The following is a 22,367-nucleotide window of genomic DNA, read 5'->3' on the forward strand; positions in this document are numbered from 1 at the left end:
CTCTTTGCTTTCAGCCCCAGTGCTGATAAATAGAGGCTGGAATTTGCATTTCTGCAAACATCGTGTTTTCCCATGTATTTATACTGCAAACATCCAGCTGCTGGGAGACACCGCTGCGAGCTGGAGCTCTCGCCGTGGAGCTGGGGTCGACTGCGGCCGCCTGCCGGCGCTGAGCCCCGCGGATTCTCTGGATGGCGGCGGCTCCGCGACAGGGGACCGGGGTGTCCCCACCACCTCGACCCTGTTTGCGCTGGGGTGCAGGGGCTGCGCAGCTCCTCACCTTCCTCTTCCTCCCGGGAGAAGGCGCAGCCTGCAGCCCCTCCACACTGCTCCGACCCCAAGGGCCTCCTTTTCCACGCCAGGGCATTTCTCCCACTGGATGGCAGCATTAAAGCAAATAAGCCTCTCTGGGGAGGCCAGTGGGCATTTCGGAGCCCAGCTGGGTCTTGAAGTGGCTGCCCACCTTGCTGGAGAGGGGACCTTCCTCCAGGGAGACTTCTCTTTCTCACCTGGTTGTCCTGCTCCGGGGAGCTGAGGACGTGCGGGCTCAGCTCACTTGTGCTTATACTGGTTCTGTCACCGACGTTTCGCTCTCCTCCCTGTTCGGTTCCTTGTGACGAGTCCCGGCTCCCAAAACCAAGGTGCCACGTGACATGCTCCACCTGCCCCTCTTCCACCTGATGCCCATGGGTGCACCGGGACCTGCTGGGACAGGGAGGCTGAGGGCAAGCTGGGACGCTCCAGCCTGTGACTGTAAGTGAAGCAATCAGGAACTGGGCAAGGAGGAGAGATGCCAGCCCTCATGGGACAGCAAAATCAGGACTTCTTAGCAAGGTGCATCTCCTAACCCCAAAAGGCCCCTGCTCCAGTGCCCAGGGTGCAGATAGCTCAGTATCCAAGTCACAGACCCCAGGGATTGAAGGTTGTTCCCTAAAAAAAAAAATCTCCTCTTTTAGTTTTAGGAACCGTTTCTGGCCCTGGCAGTTGCAGAGGGGAGTGCCAAGCTCCCGGGGATTAGAAAGCAAAGTAGACCCGACTGCTTTTTCTTGCACTGAACTGGCTTTAATCTCAGGCGTTTCAATCCCGCTTTAGGATTTCTTGGAGCTGGTGTTTGGCAGAGGGGCTTGGGCAGTGCTGAGCTGCCTGGGACGACTGGTGCTGGTCCTCAACCTCCTTTTCAAATATAGGGCAGGGAAACCGTCCTTTTCTGGGGCCGTTTGACGGTCAGGAGGTGCTAAGACATCTCAGCTTACAGGCTAACGGCCCGGCTGGCATCGCTGTGTACAGAGGGGCATCCATAGATGGAAGGGTCGAGCTGCACAGCCCAACCGCAGGCGTAACGTGGGATCATCCCCAGTCCCTCCCGTATGGAGCCAGTAACTGATTTTGGGTTAAAATTCCTCTGAAAGCCAAGTCCCATCTGAGTTGGCCCTTGGGAGCATCAGGCCCTTGGTCAGGGGTTAATCACCCACCCCGTGCAAAGCATACAGCTGATTTCCCGGCTGGATGCACCCAATTTTGACCTCCAGGTGCTTGCTGCCCCTTTCTCCGCTCAGTTCAAAGCGCTTCCCCCTTCTTTGCCCATCAATCAGGTCTGCGGTGCAGAATTAGCCCTTGGCTGAGCCCGAGGAACTCATGGCACAAGTGGATGGAGGCAGTGGGGTTTGACCTCCCGGGTGCCCTTTTTAAGGGTCTCGGGAGTCCCCGCTCCAAAGTTTCGTGGTTGAGCCGACCTGCCAGCACCAGRGATGCTGGGGACAACGGAGACCACGGGCTGGGGCCGAGCTCAGGCGGTGACACTGGGTCCCCCCTGCTCCCGCAGTGCCTGTGCTGGGCGCTGCAGCCTCAGCAGCTTGCCCTGTCCCTGGGCGCAGATTGGGGAGAGCTGCAGGGTGATGCTGGAGAGGGCCGGGGTGGCTGGCGGGGAGCTTAATTCACTGCTTGATAAATAAAAGGAGGAAACYGGGGATTTTCCAAGCTGGGCTGAGTGATCCGGGAAGGGGAGGGCACGAGCAGTGGTAGTGCCTGTGCCTGCTGGGGAAGGGAAATCCGAAGGTGAGTCCTGCTCCTCCGTGGACTGGGGTGGGCACCTGTGTGCACGCGGGGGTCCTACATCCCCAGGCACGGTGGCAAGCCCACGGCCTGGCCCCATCTCCTCCAAGGAGCGAGAAGCATTTGCAGCTCGGCGTCATCCCCAGGGGGACAGGGGCGGCAAGAGCCTCCCCCCAAGTTTGCAGGGCTGCAAACCTCAACCCCGAACAGGCCTGAGCTTTCACCCAAGGAGTCCTGTAAGTTTTGCTAATTTCGAAATATTGTTGGCATCCAGAGCCAGTGATTTACTGCATGTTCTGCCACAGCAAGTACTTTCCAAAAGGCCATGCTAAGTTTACACTGGAGCTGACGGGATCAGATAACCGGCTGCTGGCTGCTGCCTCCGTCCCTGCTGGCTGCCGTGCCGGGGTGCAGAAGGACATCGGCTTCCCCGCGGGGAAGAGGTGACCACAGTCACAAGCAGCAGGAAAAAGGGAACCCCAAGGGCGTTTTTCATCGGCCAGGCGGCAGGGTGGGATGTAGGTCATGACTTGGCTTGCAGGAAGTCGTCAACTCAAACGGGGCCCTGGAATTTCCCTTTGCAAGTCGCGCTGCCAGGGACAGAAAATAACCGGTCCTGGTGTGCACGACCCGGCTGTATTCACCTCCCCAAGGGATTTGCAGGTCGTGAAATTAAATTGGCTTCTCACCTTCAGTGGCACCCAGGGCCCGTTTCCAGGCTGGGCAAGAACCCAGCATGTTGCTTTGCATTCCCAGTGCATCGTGGCCCTGCAGGATCCCTGGGGGTTTTACAGGTGCCRGGGAGGAATGAATCCTCTGGTGGGATCCTGGGGCATTTCCAGCCTGTGGAAAGGGTCAGATCCCTCTGTGCGTTGGGTCTGTCATGGAGCAGGTGGTGGGAATGGTCCATCCATCCATCTTGTTGCTTGCTTAGGGTGTCCTCCTCCTTCCACAGGGCCTGCTTACGGGGGTGCCCAGCTCTTGAGATGCATGGGACCCCCGATCTCTCCTCCTTGTGCACATGGGATCCCCGATCTCTCCTCCTTGTACACATGGGGACCCCCGATCTCTCTTCCTTGTGCACATGGGACTCCCGATCTCTCCTCCTTGTACACATGGGATCCCCAATCTCGCCTCCTTGTGCACTGATCCCCTTGGGATCTCTTCCATCGCCTAACCCCTAGGAGAGGGGAGCCAGCCTGGCACACATGGCCGTGGTGAAAGCCCTGCAAAAATGCGGGAACATCCGTGCTGTGTTTGTGTGTGCATGGGTGAGGAGGAGGAGGAGGAGGAGGAGGATGGAGCATCCTCGTCCTCTGTTTTATCCTCGCAGGGCCTGCGTTGCTGGCCAATGGATCAAAGCCTATTTGCTCTCTGAACCCCATGTCCTGGCCTAACTGCTCTGGAGGTGCTTTGGGGTGATGCCTGCTCCAGGGAAGTCACAGGGCCATTGCAGATGGGGATGGGGAGGAGAGCGGTGGCTGGGCCCCTCCATCCACGGCAGCAGGGCACCCTGTGGCTGGTTGTTCATCTACATCCAAAGCAGGACTGGGCCACGTCTGACTGCAGGGATGTCGTCTCTGTCTTGAGGACCAGGCAAAAAGGGACAGCATCATCCCAAAGCTTGGCACAATATTTGGAAGTTTCAGATCAGCTCAGGGTGAGAAAAGCTTTTTTAGGTGTCCCCATGATGCTCTCTGGTGGCAGCAGGGAAGCGTGCAGCCGGGACAGGGCAGGGCTCTGAGCACGCCCCAAATTGGGGGGGTTTCCACAGTTAAACAGGACATGGAGCGAATCACAGGAATTTGGGATAAGGACCTGTACCCCCACTTCTGGTCTGGGGGAACAAGAAAAACCCTGGCTGATGAGGCTGAGCAGGAATTGCCTTCCCTCCTGCATTGGAAGGATGGAGATAGGGGTGAGGCTGGGAGGCGATTCTGCTCCCAGCTGCCACCAGTCACTGTTCCACTCCCAAAACAGCTCAGGTCCCCTCTGCCCAGGCTGTGCACATGGGGCAGCAACCAAAGGCAGTGGAATCAAGCTGATCCAGCACCTCTGGAGCAAGACACGTGGTTTTCCTGCACACTTCTTGCTGTGTGAACCCCCTCACAAGACTGCCACATGGCCATGGACCCCTTGATGGTCCAGACTGCCCTCCAGCCTTTCCAAACTCCACTCCACGCTGGCCAAACAGGCTGTTAGCTGCTCCAGTTGCAGTTGTGTCTGGGGTGGAGCATGGCAGGTGTTTGGCAGGTGCTCTGCATTGGGGTATGAAGGGGAGGTGGAGGAGGTTGGAAGGCAAAGAAGAAGGAGGGAATGGGGAGGGAACAGGGAGAGGAAGCAGAAAGGGGCCAGGAGGCAGGTGAGGGTGCAAGTGAAAGCCTTTAAAGCAAGGAAATTGGGGGTGTGGATGTGAGAAAACTTGGGAGGAGAAGTGAAGACATCAGCCTCTGGTGTTGGTCCTATGAGAGGGAATGGAGACCAGGGAGGAGCCTTGAAGGCACTTGAGAAGGTCCTTGATGGAGGTAATGCTGGGAATCCAAGGAGATTGTGAAAGTCAGATGAGCTTGGAAGCATGTGCCTGTCCACAGGTGTGTCACTGGCCAATGGGACAATGCACCTTGGCAGGGATTTTTAGAACCTTGAACTCTTTACATCAGGGCTAGACACCTTCCTGGGCACCAGCTGTTAGTGGACTGGCTGGGAGACAGTGAATGCTACCTGGGACCATGGGCACAGAGGTGAGCAAAGGGGGGCTCTGGGCAATGGTGTCTGCCTGTGTAATGAAGAGCTTGGAGAGCAAGCATCTAAGATTCCTGCTGAAACAAGATGACAAAGAAATGGGATGTTTTCTCCCCCTTCTCTTGCAGAGCTTCCCAGTTTGCTGGCTAAAGGATTGTATTTTTGTCCGGTATTTGTACAGTGCCTTGCATGGCTGGGGGAGAGTCAGGTGTGTGTCCCTTGGACACAACCAAGGTGCATAAAGCCTGCTAAATAAATCAGTAAAGGTGGCATATCAACATTTGGTGGCTTTATGGGCTCTTGACTTTTAATGTGGAAAAGAAAACAAAGTCACTGCTTGAAGCCTTTCCCTGCCCCACAGCAGGGCCAGGCAGGGCAGGTGGTGTCAGAGCCTTATTGGTGTCTCCAGCTGCTGTCCCCAGGCCTTGGGTAGAGGTGACCCCCAGGAGGCCGAGGACAGCAGTATTGGCAGGCGCTCAGCCCCTCTGGGCTTTTTGCCTGCTTGTCCTAGGTAAACTCAATCTGGCAGCCCCAGGCATAGAGCGAGATTGGAAAAAATGTCAAAGGTGGAGCAATGTCCAGGGTTTGACGTTGCTTCTTGGGGCTTGAGGCACAGGAGGTGACTGACATGGTGCCAAGGTGTGTGAGTGGTCCTGCTGTCCTATCATGTCTCATCCCAGCTGGCCCCCAGGTGCAGCTGCTGGAGGTCACCAGTCCTGCCTTGTGTGGCTGCTGGTTTGGAGGGTGCTGTTGACCTTGCTCTGCCACTGTGATGTGTGACAGTCCTGTAGATAGTACTACRGGGCCTGTTTTGGCTGGGGGCATGGACAATGCTGCTCTGGTTGCCCCCTGTGGTGCCATACCCAGGCTGGAGGAGACTTGATATTGGCGCTGAGCTCCCTGGCTCAACTCCTAGTGATATGCTGGGCAAAACCAGGGCATCCCTGTGTGGGTTTCCCTGGTTGTCTCCACCTGCCAGCTCAAAGGAAAGTTATCCCATCACAGCCCCAAAATAACAATCTAAAGAAGCTGATGGCCAGACAGGGCTGGGTGTTTGCAACTATGAGCCCTGCCCGAATCTGGCAGCACCTTTCCACCCCCATCCCAGGGAGAGGATTCAGCTCCAGGTTCCCATTTGTGCTGCTTCATGAGCCAGTGCTGGCTGTTGACATGGGAGCACCTGGTGGTGGGCAAACCTGTTGCTTGCCCTGACTGCTGAATCAAGGTGTTGATGCCAAGAACACCTCATGTAAGCTAATGAGTTTCCTCATACAACGAGGATGACTTGGTGCATGCGCTGCTGCTCTCCTTGCCTGGCTGTACAGGATGTGCTGCATGAACCATACTGTGTGCTTGGCAGAGATGACCAGTGGTAACTTGGAGATGCCCAGAATTGTACCAAAGTTGTCTTTCTTATTGCCTGGCTGTGTTTTCTAGACCAGACAAGGAAATCTTGAGGCAATGCTTGTTTAAAACTAATGCCCCAGAGCAGCACTGCTAACAGGTGCTGCCCCTGGGGACTTTGTGAGAGGGACCAAGCTGTGATGAGTGGAGCCTGCGTCACAGCTCGGCCCTGGGAGACCCTGCCTGCCATCGCTGCTTCGTGGTGGAGTAAGCATCTGCTTGCGTGTGGCGCACAAAATGGAAAGCTTGCCTATGTCCCAACCCACCTGTCGCCTGCCCTGGCCGTTTGACTCAGCGTGCTGCGAATATCACAGTGACATGGAGCCTGGAAAAACTTCTGCTTGGAGCCGAGGGAGACGTGGCGTGGCAGCAGGGTGCTGAGCCTGCCCAAGCCTCAGCCCTGCAGCCCTGTCTGTGGCTGGCTGCTGTGCACTTTCCCCCTGAGCTCCCTGGTTTTCTTGAGGTCTGACTTCACTGTTGAGGAGAGGGGACAGTCAAGGTCAAGGAGGGGGGGAAAGCAGCCAAAGGCATGGGGCTCCACAGGCTGTGAGGGCAGGAGACAGCCCATCATGGGAACCGTCTCAATTGCATCCGTAACTGCGAATGGCCAGCAGCAATATTCTCTGCCTAAAAGGATTTAGGTGCCTCTTCTCTGCTGAAATTCAAGGGATTTGGGCATGTCCTGGGCCTTTTGTGGTGGCCCCTGAGGACTGTGAATACAGCGTACCCAGAGCTGGATGTGGCTGCAGGGAGATGGGAGAGTGTGGAAGCCAACCCCATCAGGTGGTTTTGAATATGCCCCTCTGAGGGGTGGCAATGGGGGGGCCCTGGCAGTCCTGGGTGTCCCCCCCCACATTTCCCCACCCTGAAACAGGTTATGGGTGATTTCTGCTTGTTGACACTGATGATACAACCCCTTGGAGCTGGGCTCTGTCCTCCGCCCCGGTAAAGCACCAACCATGTCACTTGCACTAGAGACCTGGTGACACCACACCTGAAACTGGTGGTGGCCACCCAAGTGGCAGTGCGTGATAGCTGTGCTGCTGTTTTTGCAGTCCTCCTGGGGTGCAAAGGACCCATCCAGGCTGTCCAGTGATATTCACYGAAAGGGGGGCAAGACAGGAAAAGCGTGGAGGATGTTACGGCTTCAAGGAGCCCTATCCACCAGKAGGACAAGAGCCCTTCATTTATTCTGGGTCTTTGGTGTCTCTGCTTTGCTTTATGGTATACAAATGGAAAGGCCTCATCGCCTTCTGTCTAATCCTGGAGCCCTGTCTAGGCACTGGTTCTAATCTTTGAAGCCTCCAGGATTTGTCTCAGCTGTCTGAGGCATCATCCATCTTCTCACACCAACACATCAGCTGTTGGGAACAGCCATGCCTGGGCTTTCCTGTGGCAGGTCCCCCACTACCGTGATTTCCCAGCTTGGCAAGTCTGGGTGAAGAGGAACCTGGCTGTTTTGGGGTGTAGCCACACTTCCAAGTGAAATATCTCGTTTTACAGTCTGTTCCTGAGAGGTTCCTGTTTGCAGAGGAATGAATGGAAGCACAAAGTGTTTCGGGTATTTGTCCAAAGCCATTTGGTAAATCCAGTGTCAGAAGAGACCCTAGAAGACCAGACTTCCCAAGCAGTATTTTAACGTTCAACCCCTCAGCTGCCCATGGGAACAGCTAGTACAGGTCACTGGATGTATTCTTAGTCCTGCTCATTTGTTATCGTGTCAAGCATCAGAGGAATCGCACTAGGGGGCACTTCCTTTCGTTTCCTTCATCAGACTATTTTTAGCTTGCCCTGATGGAGGGGCTTTAACTGAGACACCCTGCTCTCATCTGTCATTGCTGAAGTGACTCCGCAGGAGCAATTTTCCCCTCCCTGTCTAGCTCCTGTGTCGCACCCCATGAGCGTGTCCATCCACAGTGCGTAACCAAACCTTCCACAGCTTGTCCCCCCGGTGAAGCGCTGACTTTGGRCTTGGGCAACTTGCCACGGATGCCTGTTGCGATCTACGGCAGGGAGCGTAGTGTTTCTGTGTTTGAGTTYATTCAACATACGGCGGTCTTGCTGGCGATGTGCGAATAAATAAGATGCCAATATACTACAGTAACCTGGCCAGATAAGTCTTGATGATAAACCATGTTGATTCACTTGCTCTTAACCTATGAGTCATCCTGTGAGTCAACAGGGAAAACAGCACCTAAACGTCATTGATACGGTTTAAAAACCTGAGTTTTGTTCAAATCAAAAACTTCAAGTGTAATAATTACATTGATGTTCTTTTCCAGAGGAAGTGTTTAATTTTCAACTGTACTCACCGAAATTGAAATGGGAGAGAAACTTGAGTGTGCATTTCCTTATGAGCTGGAGTTTCAATATTGATTTCTTTCTGAGGTCTTTAAATTGTTTTTCTTGCATGGAATCGAAAGAAATCTGCTTTTACAAAGCGCTTCAGTTTAGATTAAACGACGTGATCACTTTCAAAAAAAATGCAGGGAAGACTTCTGAACAGAGTTTATGCTGCTGTGGGAGTCAAGATGACCACCTGGGAGCTGATGGAAAAAAAGCTATCAGACATGAGTGAAGTGAATGCTGAAGTCTCCCATGAGAAAGTTTGTGTGTTTATCTCCTGAAGTCCCCACAGAGATGTCAGTTGTCTGATAATCATATGGCCAGTACTGTGGCCAACACTTGCTCTGGACAGAGGTTTGGGCAGATCTGCCTACCTCCCTCCAGACCAAGGAGATGCCAATATCGTCCAAGACAGGCTGAAATCCCCGTATGTCAAGACATGGAGAAACCAGAGTTTCACCATCCCTCACCTCCAGGTTCCAGACCCTTTAGGGAGCCAAAGGTGGCTCAGAGAGGCGCTTGGATAGAGGAGGACAGATGGTCTCTTCTAACCCTATTTTGCTGTTGCACTGGGGGGTGGGACTGTCTTCTCTTTTGCTGGAGCAGCTGCAGAAAATTTTCTGGATTGTGACCCACTTGGCAAATTTGAGCTGCTTCAAGCTGCTCCAGAGAACAGGGAGGACCTGCCAGCACCTGTCCATGGTTGCCTGGCTCCCTGCAGGCACTGAAAATCGTGGGACCCCCACTTCTCCCCTCCTTTTGCAGAGATCTGGGCCCTCTGGCACCCCAAAGGTATTTTGGGAAGGGGAAGCCTTTATTGGTCATATTCCTCCCTACTGACAAAAATAATTAAGGAACACTTGGGTTATTACATGGTTTTGAAGGAAAAGCACCCTCTCCTGAGGCACTGATACCTTCTCTTGATGTCCTGGTTCTGTCCTGCTGCCAAATGTGGTCACTGAAATAACCGAGAGAGGAAAAATCCTTCCGTGGACCAGGAGGGTAGTGCTGCCAGGCTGTAGCCGCCAGGCTGTAGCCTCCCGGCTGCGCTTGGACTCTGAGGGGCAACCAGGGCAGCAGGAGGGTGTGCACACATGTTACTTGATCTCCCTGTGACTTGTAAGGCTGGTGACTCTGATGAACTTCTCTCTCAGCTCACAGGGGGAGCAGGGCTAGCAGAAAGTGCAGGCCTCCTTTGCGCTGCTCCTGGGGAATGGCGGTCACCTCCTTTACACCCGCTCCTTCTCTTCTGCTGTCTGACGTTTGCGTAGAGCATCAGGTGCAGGGGTCCTCAGGGCAGTGCCTTCATGCCTCTGTACAACCACCAGTGCTTCACAGCCAGGACCTGAGCTTGGGGTCCCAGGCCTGGCTGAATTCAGCACCCAGGCGACAGACTTCTGAGCCAAATAATCTGCAGAGCTGCCCTGGTGTCCTCTCCCCATCCCTTCTTCTCGCCAGGTCCGTTCCGTGTGTGAGGGTCCTCCACCTGGGATGTGTCCCTCGGAGCACTGTGCCTCTTCTTGGGATGTTGACATCCCATTTAACATTAACCTGGCCATGAGATTTTGCTTTTTCTTCTCTTCCTCCCCTTCCTGGGTTGCCACAACTCTCCCCACCCCTTGTTAGCAAAGCTCAATCCTTTGGCCCTGTTGGAGCACGTAGCTTCATGCTCTGGCGCTCTCAGAGTTATTGCTTGACCTTGATGCCCTTGTTTTGAGGTGCTTTCTGGGGACCCCAAAGCAATGAGCCCTTGGAGCAAAGCCCAGGAGAGTTGGCCTGCTTTGCTCCTTCATAGCAGCATCGCTGGAAGCAGGCACGTAGCTGGGGAACAGGAGAAAACACTCTGTCAGCCTGAATTTGAGGAAGGTTAAGGAATTAGATCATAGGTTACAGAGACATGCACAGCATAGCAAGTGAGGGAGCATGGACAGGTGGGGGCCGAGGAGGGATATGTCTTGTAAGGCTAATGGGGCTTCTCTGGGCCAGTGTAGGACGTCGGGGTGAATCTGAGTTTGGGGGCTGGCAGAAGGGTGGCTGGAAATGAGTCCTGGGGTGACCTGACCCCATGGATAGGTAGCTGTTCCTGCTTTGCACATGCAGGACCAGGCTGGAGGATATGGAGCAGGGCTGGCCCATGACTAAGCTTCTCCAGGAGCATGAGTCAGCAGAGCTGGTGTACATGTGCAGTGGGTGTCTGGGAGGGGTCTGTGTTGAAGATTGGAAGGGATTGCTGTGGTGCAACCCATTGCATCAGGGTTGAGGGGCTATGGTGAGGACATGGTGGACAGGTGGGTCTGCAGTTGAGTTAGTGGTTAGGGAGCACCTGGGGAGCCTGGGATTCAGGTAGAAGCTAGGGGAGGACCTGGGGGGCAGAGGTCTGGACAAGGTCCTGAGCAACCTGCTCTAGCTGGCACTGCTTTGAGCAAGGGGGTTGAACTAGGTGATATCCAGGGGTTCCTTCCAWCCCCAGAGATGCTGCAATTCCATTGGTCTGGGGTTGAGGTAGAGGCCAGAGGAGGACATGAGGGGCAGAGGGGTCTGAGGCTGCAATAGGGGCTAGGGGAGGACTTGGGGGGGCAGGTGGGATTGGGGGTCAATGCAGGATTCATGGGGAGGACCTGGGTGTAAGGGAAGTCTGGGGTTAGTGGAGGGGCTGGAGAAAGGCATGGAGGGGGGGAAATCTGGAGTCAATGGAGAGGTTGGGGAGGACCGGGGGGTTCGGGGTGGCTGGCATAGTGGCAGTGAGTGTGGGAGTCAGGAAGCCCTTAGCTAGAGGTTGGTCCTGGGCACAGGAGCCGTCAGCCATGTCCCCAGGGAAAGGTGACCTGGCCCTGGTCTGCCTGGTCCCGTGCGGGGGGTGTGTGTGTGTGKGGGGGGGCAGAGCCATATGGTCCGTCCCCATGGGAGGGGGTAGGGGTGTGCTGCTGAATATGCAGGTCCTGGGTGGCTATTCCTGGAGGCCTCCGCCTGCGCAAGCAGATTGGTTTGCAGGGAGGTGACAAGTGCCAGCCGAAGCCTATAAAAAATCTTCCAGCTCCTGTCCTAGCTCAGTGACCTGGTTCCCCCCTCCCAGCACAGCCAACCCAGAGCGGAGACCGTCAGTCCGGAGCAGAGACCCCAGACCTAGAGTAGAGACGCCTGGTCCAGAGCGAGGACACCAGATTTGGAGTCGAGATCCCAGGTCCAGAGGAGAGATCATTAGTCTGGACTAGGGACCCCAACCCAGACTAGAGATCTGAGGACAGAAATACCCCCTTCTCCAGCCCCCAGGCTTTGCAGCAATGACTGGCAAAACCACAGCTCCAGCCGCAGACCCAGCTCCAGTGGCCCCGAAGGAAGAACCAGCGCCGGCCCCGGAGCAGCCCCCTGCCAAGGAGCAGCCCACAGCCCCCACGGGTGAGCCAGCTTCCATCCCAACGGCAGAAGCAACTCCAGCCCCTGAAGAAGGTTCCCCGGCTCCCCCAGCTGAACCCCAAGTCTCGGCTGCTGAACCCGAGCCTGAGGAGCCTAAAGCAGGTGAGGAGGGGGATAGAAATCAAGGTGGGGGGAGTCTTCAAGGCTGGGAGGGCATATGCAGGGGCATTGGGGGTAGGGAGAGAGACGGTGGGGTGCTGTTGTAGAGGAGAAGGATGCCGGGATGAAGTTGGCAGGGATATATTTGGAGTGGGAGAGGGTTGGGGGATTAGGCAGGAAGGGGTGACAGGGGCCCGCAGAAGGCTGAAGACCAGCCTGGCGGTTGTGTGATTGCCCTAAGACCCTGGGWGCCTGCCCTCACTGCTGTTGGTTTGTTACAGAGCCCCCCAGTCCCCCCTTGTCCTTGGCTGTGGAAGAAGTGAGTGAAAATTCGGTTACGCTGACCTGGAAAGCCCCGGAGCAGACTGGCYGCTTGGGCCTGGATGGATACGTGGTGGAGTTCTGCAAAGATGGAAGTAGGCTTGGGCTTTCCTGCCTCGTAAGCATGAAGAGCTGGTGCATTATTGTGGAGGGCAGGGGACAGCCCCACGAGGGCAGTTTACCCTGGGATGGAGCTGGGTGTAATCCCACCGTGCATTTCTCGGGCATGATTTCCCTTTCTTTGCCCAGACAAGTTGATTTCAAATGGTCATTTCTTTTCTTGGAGGAGAGCTATGAAGAGCAGAGCGCTACCTTTAGTGTGGGGCTGGACTGTGGGGGTTCTACACCACTGATGTGTCCAGCATAGAGGGTGGGGGAGAGACACTGGCATGCTCACGGATGATGGTCTCTGATAAACTCCAGCTGCCCACAGAGCTGGGGTTGGGGTGGTGATTCAAGACCTCAGGAGGAAAAAGATGCGATTCTCCCATGTTTGCCCAAAGAGAAACACAGAGGGGATGGGGGTAAGGTGGGAGAAAGAGGGAAGAATAGGCCCTGCTGGGTAATGCAAGAGCAACTGGCAGGCAGAAGTAGTGGGTGAGCCCTGCGCTGTGGAGATGGGGACTCAAGATGCCTGGAAGAAGGAGAGCTGCAGGCTGCTAGAGGATGGAGGTAGGCTGGTGGGTAGCAGTAATTATCTGTGGTTCTTCACTGGCATTGCTTGTTGGTGGAATGAGGTAGGTGAATGAGACTTGACTTTTTTGGGGGGGGCACTTTTGTGAAGTCCAGCCTGGCTTTGGGGTGAGAGACACCCACCTTGTGAAGTTGTGGAGGAGGGATCTGCAAGGTGAGGCTAGGGCTGGTGGGCTGGGTGTGTGGGTGCTGGGTGAGGCTGGAACAGTTTGACAGACCCAAGTGCTTGGTAGGTCTTGGGAACATGAGCCATGATCCTTAGCTGTTTGCTTGTAGCAGGCATGATCAACACTTGCTTGGCCGTGGGAGGCTTTCACCATGGGGGTTGATGGGTTTGGGAGGTAACCACATATGGACTCTGTGTGAGGAGGCCATTGCATGGGAAAAGGAAAGATGCAGCCCTTCCTGGAGGGAGCTGGCTGACAGCAACTCAAAGGTCACAGTTTTGGATGCTCTCCTAGCTTGCTTTGGGTTTGGCTGGGTGACAAGAGAGTACTAGTCATTCAGTGATGACCACATGGGCTCCATAGCTGCTGAATTTGGGCTGCTGCAAATCTGGCCCTGGTTGGCTAAAATATGGTGAGGTTTGTCTGAGGGGAGGGTTGGTTTCCTTGGTTTGAGTAATGCAGGTGGGGAAGGGGCAGAGGAGCTGGTGGGACTTGGCTGGTCTGCTGGCATTCGACAGGAAAAACTTCAGATTGAAGGTGTGGATAGTGGCCTAGCAAACCCTGGCACACATGGGTTGCTCTGGTTGCCTGCATGGGTCACCTAGTCCTGTGGTGACTGCATTGTCCATTTTTTAGCTGAGAAACCTTAAGAGGCTCAGCAGAGGTTGCAAGACCTTGTTGGCTGATGTGGGAGAACTCCTGTGTCTTGGCTGTGGGGTGAGTTTGAGACACCCTCTCTAAGCAAGGGAAGCTGCTTGGGAGCTGGGGAGCATGGTGAACCCCTAAGAGTCTGGGTCAGCAGGAGAAGCAGATTGGCTTGTTGGGTGATAAGACAACTTTTGTGAACTCCAAAAATGCACTTGGATGATCATTAGAGACCATGAGAGCTGTTCTTGTTCTGCAGACCTGCTGGTCTGACCCTTGCAAATCCCTTTTGCAGACTGGCTGGTGGGATGGAGAGACCAGCTCTGGTCTTGTTTGCTGGTGAGTACAGGCTTACTGGCAGCTAATGGTGGCTCTGTGAGCCCTGTTTGTTGGTTTAATCCATTTTTTTTACTTGCAGATAGCATGCTACTCAAAAGTAGTTGATGAATATTTTAATGGAGGAAAGTTCAGGATCTGCCAGTGTTTGGTACCCCGCAGTCCTTGACAGGGCTGGGTGTCTGGCCTCCAGGACGATGTGGGATCGCATCCAATCCCTGGTGGCCAGCCTCACTTCTAAAATGCCTTTTTCTGCTGGTGCCTTGAATCACTTGGTCTTTGCAGGGAAGTTGTTTTGGATTTCACCTCCTGAAGCTTGATCCAGGTGTATGGGGGGTGTGCATGTGTGTGACCAGCCATATTGTGCCTGAAGTGCTCTTTTGTTTTCGTTCTAGGTACAGACTGGATCGCTGCGAACCAGGAGCCTTTTCTTTCCATGCGGTACGCAATCCAGAACCTTGGCTCAGGAGAGAAGATCCATGTCCGTGTGAAGGCAGTGAACGCCAATGGAGCCAGTGTCCCAGCCACCTTGGAGCAGCCAGTCCTCATCAAGGAGATCCTCCGTAAGTAGTGCTCCTGCCATGCAGGATCCAGATTGTACCACTTGAACCGCCCCCCCCCCCCACCTTCACTCTGCCCACTTGCATGTGACAATCCAGCCTTTGACTTCCTCATTATTCTCAATAACCGGGTCCAATTCCCTTGGGGTGGGATGGAGCAGCTTCATGACCTCAAGACTATACATCTATCTTTTAAACAGCAAGGCTTTAGGGATGAAGGGTTGCAACCAAAATGCTCTTAGACCTGTGGTCTGGGAGAGCAGACCCATGTTTTCCCATTCCACTGCAAGAACTCAGAAATAGTTGCATGCTCAGCACATCTTCTGTCCTCTCCTTGGGCATGCTTACATCTTTAACACGATCACATACGTGTCGGGTGGTTGGGCCAGAGGCAGCCTTGTTTATTTAGATGAGGAAAGTTGACCTGATTGTCTAGAGCATGGGAACTTTAATCATGCCGAACTCGCTAATAAATAACTTGCTCCCATGCTTAGCAAGACTTGCATTCCTCCTTGAGTGCTGCGAACATGCTGAGGCTGATATGTGATTGCAAGGCTGGTTTTCATTTATTCAAGGGCAAATACAGACTTATTTTCCTGTTCTGTGGAACTATTAATGTGCAAGTTTTTCTATTACTCAAAGAATGCAGCGGATTTCTCAGCTGCTTAAAAATAGTAATAATATTAAAAATTATTCTGGGAACCATCAGCCTTTAATAGAAGAAGACCTGGAGAAAGCTTTCAGCCTCTGGAAAGAGGCTCTGGAGGGTCCATCCTTGGACTCTGCTCAGAAGAGATGAACCCGGCTAGGTAGKTAGTGTGTCTGCTGCCCTGTCCAAACTCCCACTCTGCCTAGCAAGGCTGACTCCTTTGGTGATTTAAGCAGAAATGTCAGTGGAAGAAAGTTTTGTCTGACAGCTAGTATCTCTCTCTCAGCCATACTCACCTCCAGGTCTCAAAGGCATTGTTATTTTCATTGTGGGGCTGAGGAAACTGAGTCATGGGGGGACTACGGCAGGGTGCCAAACGCACAGCTCAGGTCTCCCGCTTCTAGACCCAGGGAGCACCCGCTAAGCTGAACTACCCCTCCGGGCTGCCTGAGGTTGGTCCCAGCTGTTTGCACTGTTTGAGAGGCATAAAAATCAGGGACCTGAAAGACCCATGCAAAACTTGCTCTTATTCCACACTAAGTGACTGAGTTTTTTTTGTTTTGTTTTAATCTTTTGCTAACTGAAACTCTTAATCAGCAAATGGCACTTACCTAGTTCTGCATTTCACTTGAAATACATCCGCGCATGTAATATCTGGCTTTGCTGAGAAACAAATTGCCCCTCAGTGCCTCGCTAGCACCCTGCAGCAACCCCACTGGCACCGATGTGCGTCAGACACGCACGTCCATCCCTCTCCACCCCGTCTGTAACCTTCTGGTTTTCACATGTTATTAAGAAACACATTTTATACCTCCCAACAGATCATTTATACTTTTACAAGGGGAGCAGCAGGGATTTTAAATAGCAACAATACAGAAGGCAGACAGATTGAAAACAGGTGGCATGAGAGAAGGCAAGTGGATTCGGGAGGTGGAGAGAGGGAGAAAACAGCCATGCTTTCAGCACGGGAGTCAGATTTTTCAGGGAAATGGGGCAGGAAAAATGCCTTCCCACACGCGGCAATGCTTCACTTGGGACACTGGTCTTGGCCAGCACTCTGCAGCTAAGCAAGGCACGTGTGTGCAGGAACTGGGGAAAATACTCATGAATTAACATTCCTCCTTGGAGGCCAGGTTCCTCTGCTCCGCTCAGACTGATAAGACCAAGTGTCCGCATCAATGTATGGATTCCTGGAGTGAATAGCAGTGTGCGTGGAGGAGAGACCGTCTCAGCTGTCGACGGGGCCATCTGGGACCGTTGGGCATCTCTCTGCCCTCCCCAGCCCATGCCTGCGTTTTACTCACAGCTGTTTCGGCATCACTCACTTCTGGTTTAATTCTGGCCATCGCCCACCCCCTCCTCATGCCATCCCTCCCCAGAGCTAAGCTCCGGCACGTTTAATCTGGGCAGAGACACACGATTCTTTTATGAGGGACTCACGTAAACCCGATGCCTCCCCAGAAGGACTGCTAAGCAGCGCAGAGCCGGTAGGGTTACACGGCTGCTATTTTCACCCTGGGAAGGAGAGAGAAGCTCCATCAGCATTCTCTGGTGTTTTTTTTGGTTTATCTTTGTTATGTTCCCTTGGGGACGTTAGCCCTCATTTTGCAGCCTGGGGCTTTCACAGCTCTGCTCTGAGGAATCGTGCGCCACCTCAGCCTCTTGGCTGCCTTGACCACACAGCTAAGGAGGAGGCCTGGTGAGCCTTGTCCTTGATGGAAATTGGATTGTGTGTCTTAGAAAGATCTGCTTTTTGAGTTGGGAGGAAGTATTTCCCAACGAGGAGATGCTGTCCTCAGCTTCAGTACCATGAGGGCCATGCTGTGGTTGCGCTGCTGTGATGCCTCTTCCAGTTAAGCCCATGTGGGTCACCATGGACTGGCTATAACAAAGGGGGTGAATGGTCCATTGGGGTGGTGTCATTGGGTTGATTCCCATGGTCAAGGACAAATGGGGACATAATGTTGGGCTTCTGGCGAAGGGGTTGGCTGGCAGGGCCCTGCAGGGAAGCACGGTCTGGGAGAGGGAAGAGGTGGCTGTGTTTCTGGGCTGGATGTCCTGATGGCCAAGCAGGGGGAAGCGTGGGGTGGGTCAGCCTGTGTGGGATCTCTCAGGCTGCAAGAGATTTCCCAGAGCCGCATGATGACGCTGGCCCTGCGGCGTGACTTCTGCTCCCCCAGAGCTCCCGAGGATCCGCGTGCCCCGTCACCTGCGGCAGACTCATGTCAGGCGCGTTGGGGATGCAGTGAACCTGATGATCCCTTTCCAGGTAGGTGGGCGATGGTCCCCATAGAGGTGCGTGCTTGGGTGAGCATTTTCTGCCTGCCGCAGGGGAGGGATGGAGGGGACTGTGCCTGGATGGAGGCTGTGAGAGCAGAAGGGGCCACTTGCCCCCTGCGTATCCCTGTCCAGCCCCTGGGCTGAGTGAGTCAGAAGGAGTGGTCTGGGGGCTGCTGGCACCGCAGTGCCCAGTGATGGGCTGAGCTGGGAGCCAGGGCTGACCTCTTCCACCCTCTGTTTTGCCGATTCCCATTGTGACAAGTCCCAGCTCCTCCACGCTTGATTCTGTAGGTGACCCTGGGGCGAGGGGGTTTACTCTCCCCATATCTCCCGTGGGGAAAGCACACTAGGGGCACAGGCTACATCATCTGGGCCCCTCYGTTAGCCAAAGCAGGGTGACCCCTGAATCTTCCCTCATGGCTGTTGGTGGGCACAGGAGAGCATGTGCACCTCCCTGTGCCTCAGGAGAGGTGGCTGCCTTCCCTTGGGATTTAATCCCTCAGACTGTTTCGCTGCAGGTTGATTTTTGCAGTGTTTTTTTCTAGCTAGCATGAGGTGCCTGGGGCCAGCTGTGGTCTGGCTTCTCCTCTCCCCCCAGCTCATGTGGGCTGCAGGGTGGCAGCCATGCAGGAGCCAGGGTGCAAACCCCTCTCTTGTTCCTGCCCAGTGTCCATCTCTGCTCACGCAGGGTCAATACTGATGGTGTTGGCAATAGGAAAACCTCAAAAGAACGAAGACATGGGCTAAATAATGCTGCAGTTTCAGCTGATGAGCCCCGCTCAGCTCATATTCCTCTGGTTCAGCCTTGCAGGGGTCTGGCCACATGCTGCTGGACCCTGCAGCATGATGGTTGGGCTCCCCTCAGAGAGAGCAGCTGCGTTTGGAGCAGGGCAGCCCCAGCTTCTGAATGATGGGGAGAGAGAAGCTGGTGCTGGTGGGTCAAACTGGAGTTCATCTGCTTGGCTGATTTATTGCACATTCTCTGGAGAAGCCCCAAAGTGTTTCCACCACAGCATCTGGGGTTGAACAGCTCCAGCTCTGAAACACCCAGGTATAGAGCAAGGGAAAGGAAGCGAGAGGCAGAAAGCTGCCACTACAATGAGGGATGTGTCTATGCCATGTCTGGCTGGCAGTTGGGAGGCAGYGCTGGTCAAGCTCCAGGCATGAATCGCCCCTGGACACCGAACACAAGCCCCTACTGCCAGACTTGAACCTGGGCTCAGAGCCTGGGCAGTGTGAGCTCAGGTCTGCAAAGCCCTGGGCAGGCAGAGGTGGGCTTACTCTGGGGCATCTTCAGAGACCAGTGCAAGAGCATCAGCCCTGGAGCCTGACAGCTTCCCTGCAGTGGGGCCTGCAGGGATCAGCTGTAGTTTCTTCCCGGGGGACTGTGGGATGAGAGAGGCTCCACCGTGCCACAACTGTCTGGGCAAAGTTGGGTGGCTCTGCTCACCCGTCTTTCTAGCAGGACTGGTTGGGACCATGCTCTTGAGCAGCTCCTAACCTGCCTGCTCTGGGTTGTTCCAGGGAAAGCCACAACCCCAGGTGATCTGGACCAAGGATGGCCAGCCCCTAGATACCAAGCGCATCAACATCCGCAGTGGGGAGAAGGACACAATCTTTTTCATCCGTGAGGCACAGCGCAGTGACTCTGGCAAGTACCAGCTCACCATTCGAATAAATGGAGCAGAGGACAAAGCCACCGTGGAGATCCAAGTGATTGGTAAGATGGGGGATGGGGCCGTGCAAGGTCACTCCTGTTTGCCTGTGGTGACATGTCCTGGGGTCTCATTTCTGGGGGCAGCTCCTGTCCTGGGTGGGAAGGGACAGGGCCAGCAACAGGGCAGGGGACTGTGGGGTCACTCTTCCAGTGTCTGGAGGACTTTGGTGCTGATTTGCTCTGGCTGGGGATGCAGGGTTTCTGCTAGTCCATGTCCTTGTGCAGAACTCAGCTTCTTGTCCCTTGTGTGTTGCAATAGGACAAGAAGAGAGTAGAAGCAGGGCACAGGGGATGGTCAAGGTGCAGAATTTGGGGGGGAGCAAATTAGGATGCCACCCTGTGAGGGTTTGTAATTGCAGAGCCACCAGGCCCCCCCCAGAACTTGAAGCTGGTGGATGTGTGGGGCTTTAATGTGGCCCTGGAGTGGACTCCCCCAGCAGACAATGGGAACTCCGAGATCAAAGGCTACGTGGTGCAGAAGTCAGACAAGAAGAGCGGGGTGAGTCTGGGCACTCCTGGGAATCACAGCACCAAGTGCCCTGGTGCTGGCAGTGCCCTGAYGGGCTTTGCAGTGGGAAGGGGAGGCATGAGTTGCTGTTGTCTCCCCACCACCTTCTTCTTTCTTTGGACAGTCTGGCTTTCCTTACCGCTCTCCCTTTCCTCCCAGAAATGGTTCACGGTGCTGGAGCGCTGCACTCGCACCAGCTGCACCATCTCCGACCTCATCATGGGCAATACCTATTCCTTCCGGGTGTTTGCGGAGAATGCCAGTGGGCTGAGCGAGAAAGCAGCCGTCACCTCCAGCTCAGCCCACATCAAAAAGACAGGTGAGGACAGGGACCTGACTCTGGGAGGGGTGGTGGGAAGTGTCCTGTCCCCCTTTGGACTGGTCAGGGACTTCCAGAGCCCTTGGCATTGTCAGCAGTAATGCTGCCATGCTGGTCCCCAGGATGAGCCCTGTGGGAATGAGGCAGTGCATTCCTGGGGCAGAGGTACAGAAGTCCCCTGTCTTTCCTCTGCACCTCCTTTCACTTTTGGGGAAGGCTGGTGCCRTGGCCAGACTCCTGGGAGGGGTCAGGACATGAACATCCTGGAGCCCAGTCCATGGACTGGTCAACCCCACTTGCAGGAGGACCCAAATGGGTCATGGGGTCCCTGGCACCACGTTTGCTTCCTACTGGATGGGAGTCTGGGGGGCAGAGTGTGGGGCTGGCCTGGGCAGGGGAGATGCCCCAAGACTGGAGTAGGAGGCAAGGATTCAGACCTAGACTACCTTCCCCCCTTTCTCCAGGGTGAGGTTGAAGCAGGAGTAAGAAAGGGTGAGGAACAGCCCCAGCTTTGCCCCACCACTCAAGGCAAGTAGAGGAAGAGACCCTTGCAATGGTCCATCTCAGAACCATGGCTCAAATCCAGCATCCCTCAGCCCTGCTCTCCCCCCATCTATTTCCATCCTGCTCCCTGGTAACATGTAGTGAGTTGGGGACCTTGGCCACCCTGCAGAGCCTGCATCCAGCTCCTGTTTCTGTCCACTGTATTTTGTGRGTGGAGTAGGAGACTGAGAGCTGTCTGGTCTGGATGTCACCTGCCGCACAAAGCATGCATCCCACAGTTGGTTTAAAGATGGGTATCCTCCCATTGCAAGGACCCTGTACTGTCCCCACCAGCACTAATGTGGCATGGTTGGATGAGAATGTATTTTTAGACAGGGCTGGTGAGAGCTGAAGATGAGGTCCTGGAGTTGGGCTAGGTGCTGTTTGGCTTATTCTGTGAGGGAGCAGAAATATTTTGGGGTACCCTGGGCTGAGTTCCCCTGACCAGGCAGTTAGTCAACCCAGGAGACCCAGCTCTGCTGCAGCCAGCTGTTGCCCTAATTTCCTAGAAACTGTTTACCAGCCTGAGAAGATCCCCCAGCGAGACATGATGGAGCCTCCAAAGTTCACCCAGCCCCTGACAGACCGAACCACCACCCGGGGCTACAGCACACACCTCTTCTGCTCTGTCCGGGGCTTCCCCCAGGTAAGTAGCTGGATCTCTCCTCCACGAACGACATCGTCTATGCATGTGGAGAGTCACCGGCTGGGTTTTGCAAAGTGACTGGAGATGCTGGGTGATGGCTGCTGATGTTGGGTTAGGGTTTGACTGTGGTTAAGGGGTTGCAGCTGCCCTCTGACACAAATCGGAGCGAGTCAGGTCCTGCACAGTGGAAGCGAGAGTCTGGCTTCACTTCTAGCCATGTTGTTTCCTCCTGCACTGGGGAAGAAGTGTGGGGCAGTGGTTAGAGCTCAGGACCGGAAGATTTGGCCCTTCACATTGCCCCTCACTATGGATCCTACTGCAGCCACCAGCTTCAGGCAGGGCCTGGACAAGGCAAGGAACAACTTTGGGAGGTGGCTGTGTTTTGGGGTTTATTTGTCTGTCTGCCTCAGAATGAATGAAAAACCCTGCTGCCTTCCAGCCCAAAATCATCTGGATGAAAAATCAGATGGAAATACGGGAAGACCCCAAGTACATAGCGATGATTGAGCAGGGCGTCTGCTCCCTGGAAATCCGCARGCCCAGCCCTTTTGATGGGGGCGTCTACACCTGCAAAGCTGTGAACCCCTTAGGGGAAGCCTCGGTAGACTGCAAACTTGATGTGAAAGGTAAGAAGGGCTGGGGAAACTGAGGAGCAGGTCCAGGAATCTCCCTGCCTGCCTTTCACTGTTCTCCCTTTTGCAGAGACATGGTTTGTCCCTGTTTTATATTGAGAGTCCAGATGATGGAGGAGTCTCAGGGCTCTGGGCAACCCTGTAGAGCTGGATCTTTGGGCTTCTTGGTTTATGGTCTTGCAGCATGCCTTGGTCCTGAAATCCCCTTCTCTTTTATGGCCAAAAAGTAGGGAGGAAACCAGAAACTGCAGAGTTAAAGGACCAGAGATGCTGGTGAAGGCCAGGACAGTCATC

General features: G+C 54.6%; 1 protein-coding gene across 1 annotated transcript; it reads left to right on the top strand.

Moving 5' to 3' along the window:
- Window positions 1–11,825: 11,825 nt before the first annotated feature.
- MYBPH (myosin binding protein H) lies at window positions 11,826–22,090 on the top strand. Its single transcript, XM_026063791.1, has 9 exons — window positions 11,826–12,060; window positions 12,339–12,473; window positions 14,615–14,782; window positions 17,609–17,697; window positions 19,233–19,428; window positions 19,785–19,924; window positions 20,093–20,252; window positions 21,305–21,441; window positions 21,881–22,090. Exons 1-9 carry the CDS (start codon window positions 11,826–11,828, stop codon window positions 22,088–22,090), a joined length of 1,470 nt encoding a protein of 489 aa, XP_025919576.1.
- Window positions 22,091–22,367: the final 277 nt, after the last annotated feature.

The sequence above is a fragment of the Apteryx rowi genome, unplaced genomic scaffold (assembly GCF_003343035.1).
Source record: "Apteryx rowi isolate R43461 unplaced genomic scaffold, aptRow1 scaffold_200, whole genome shotgun sequence".
NCBI lineage: Eukaryota > Metazoa > Chordata > Aves > Apterygiformes > Apterygidae > Apteryx > Apteryx rowi.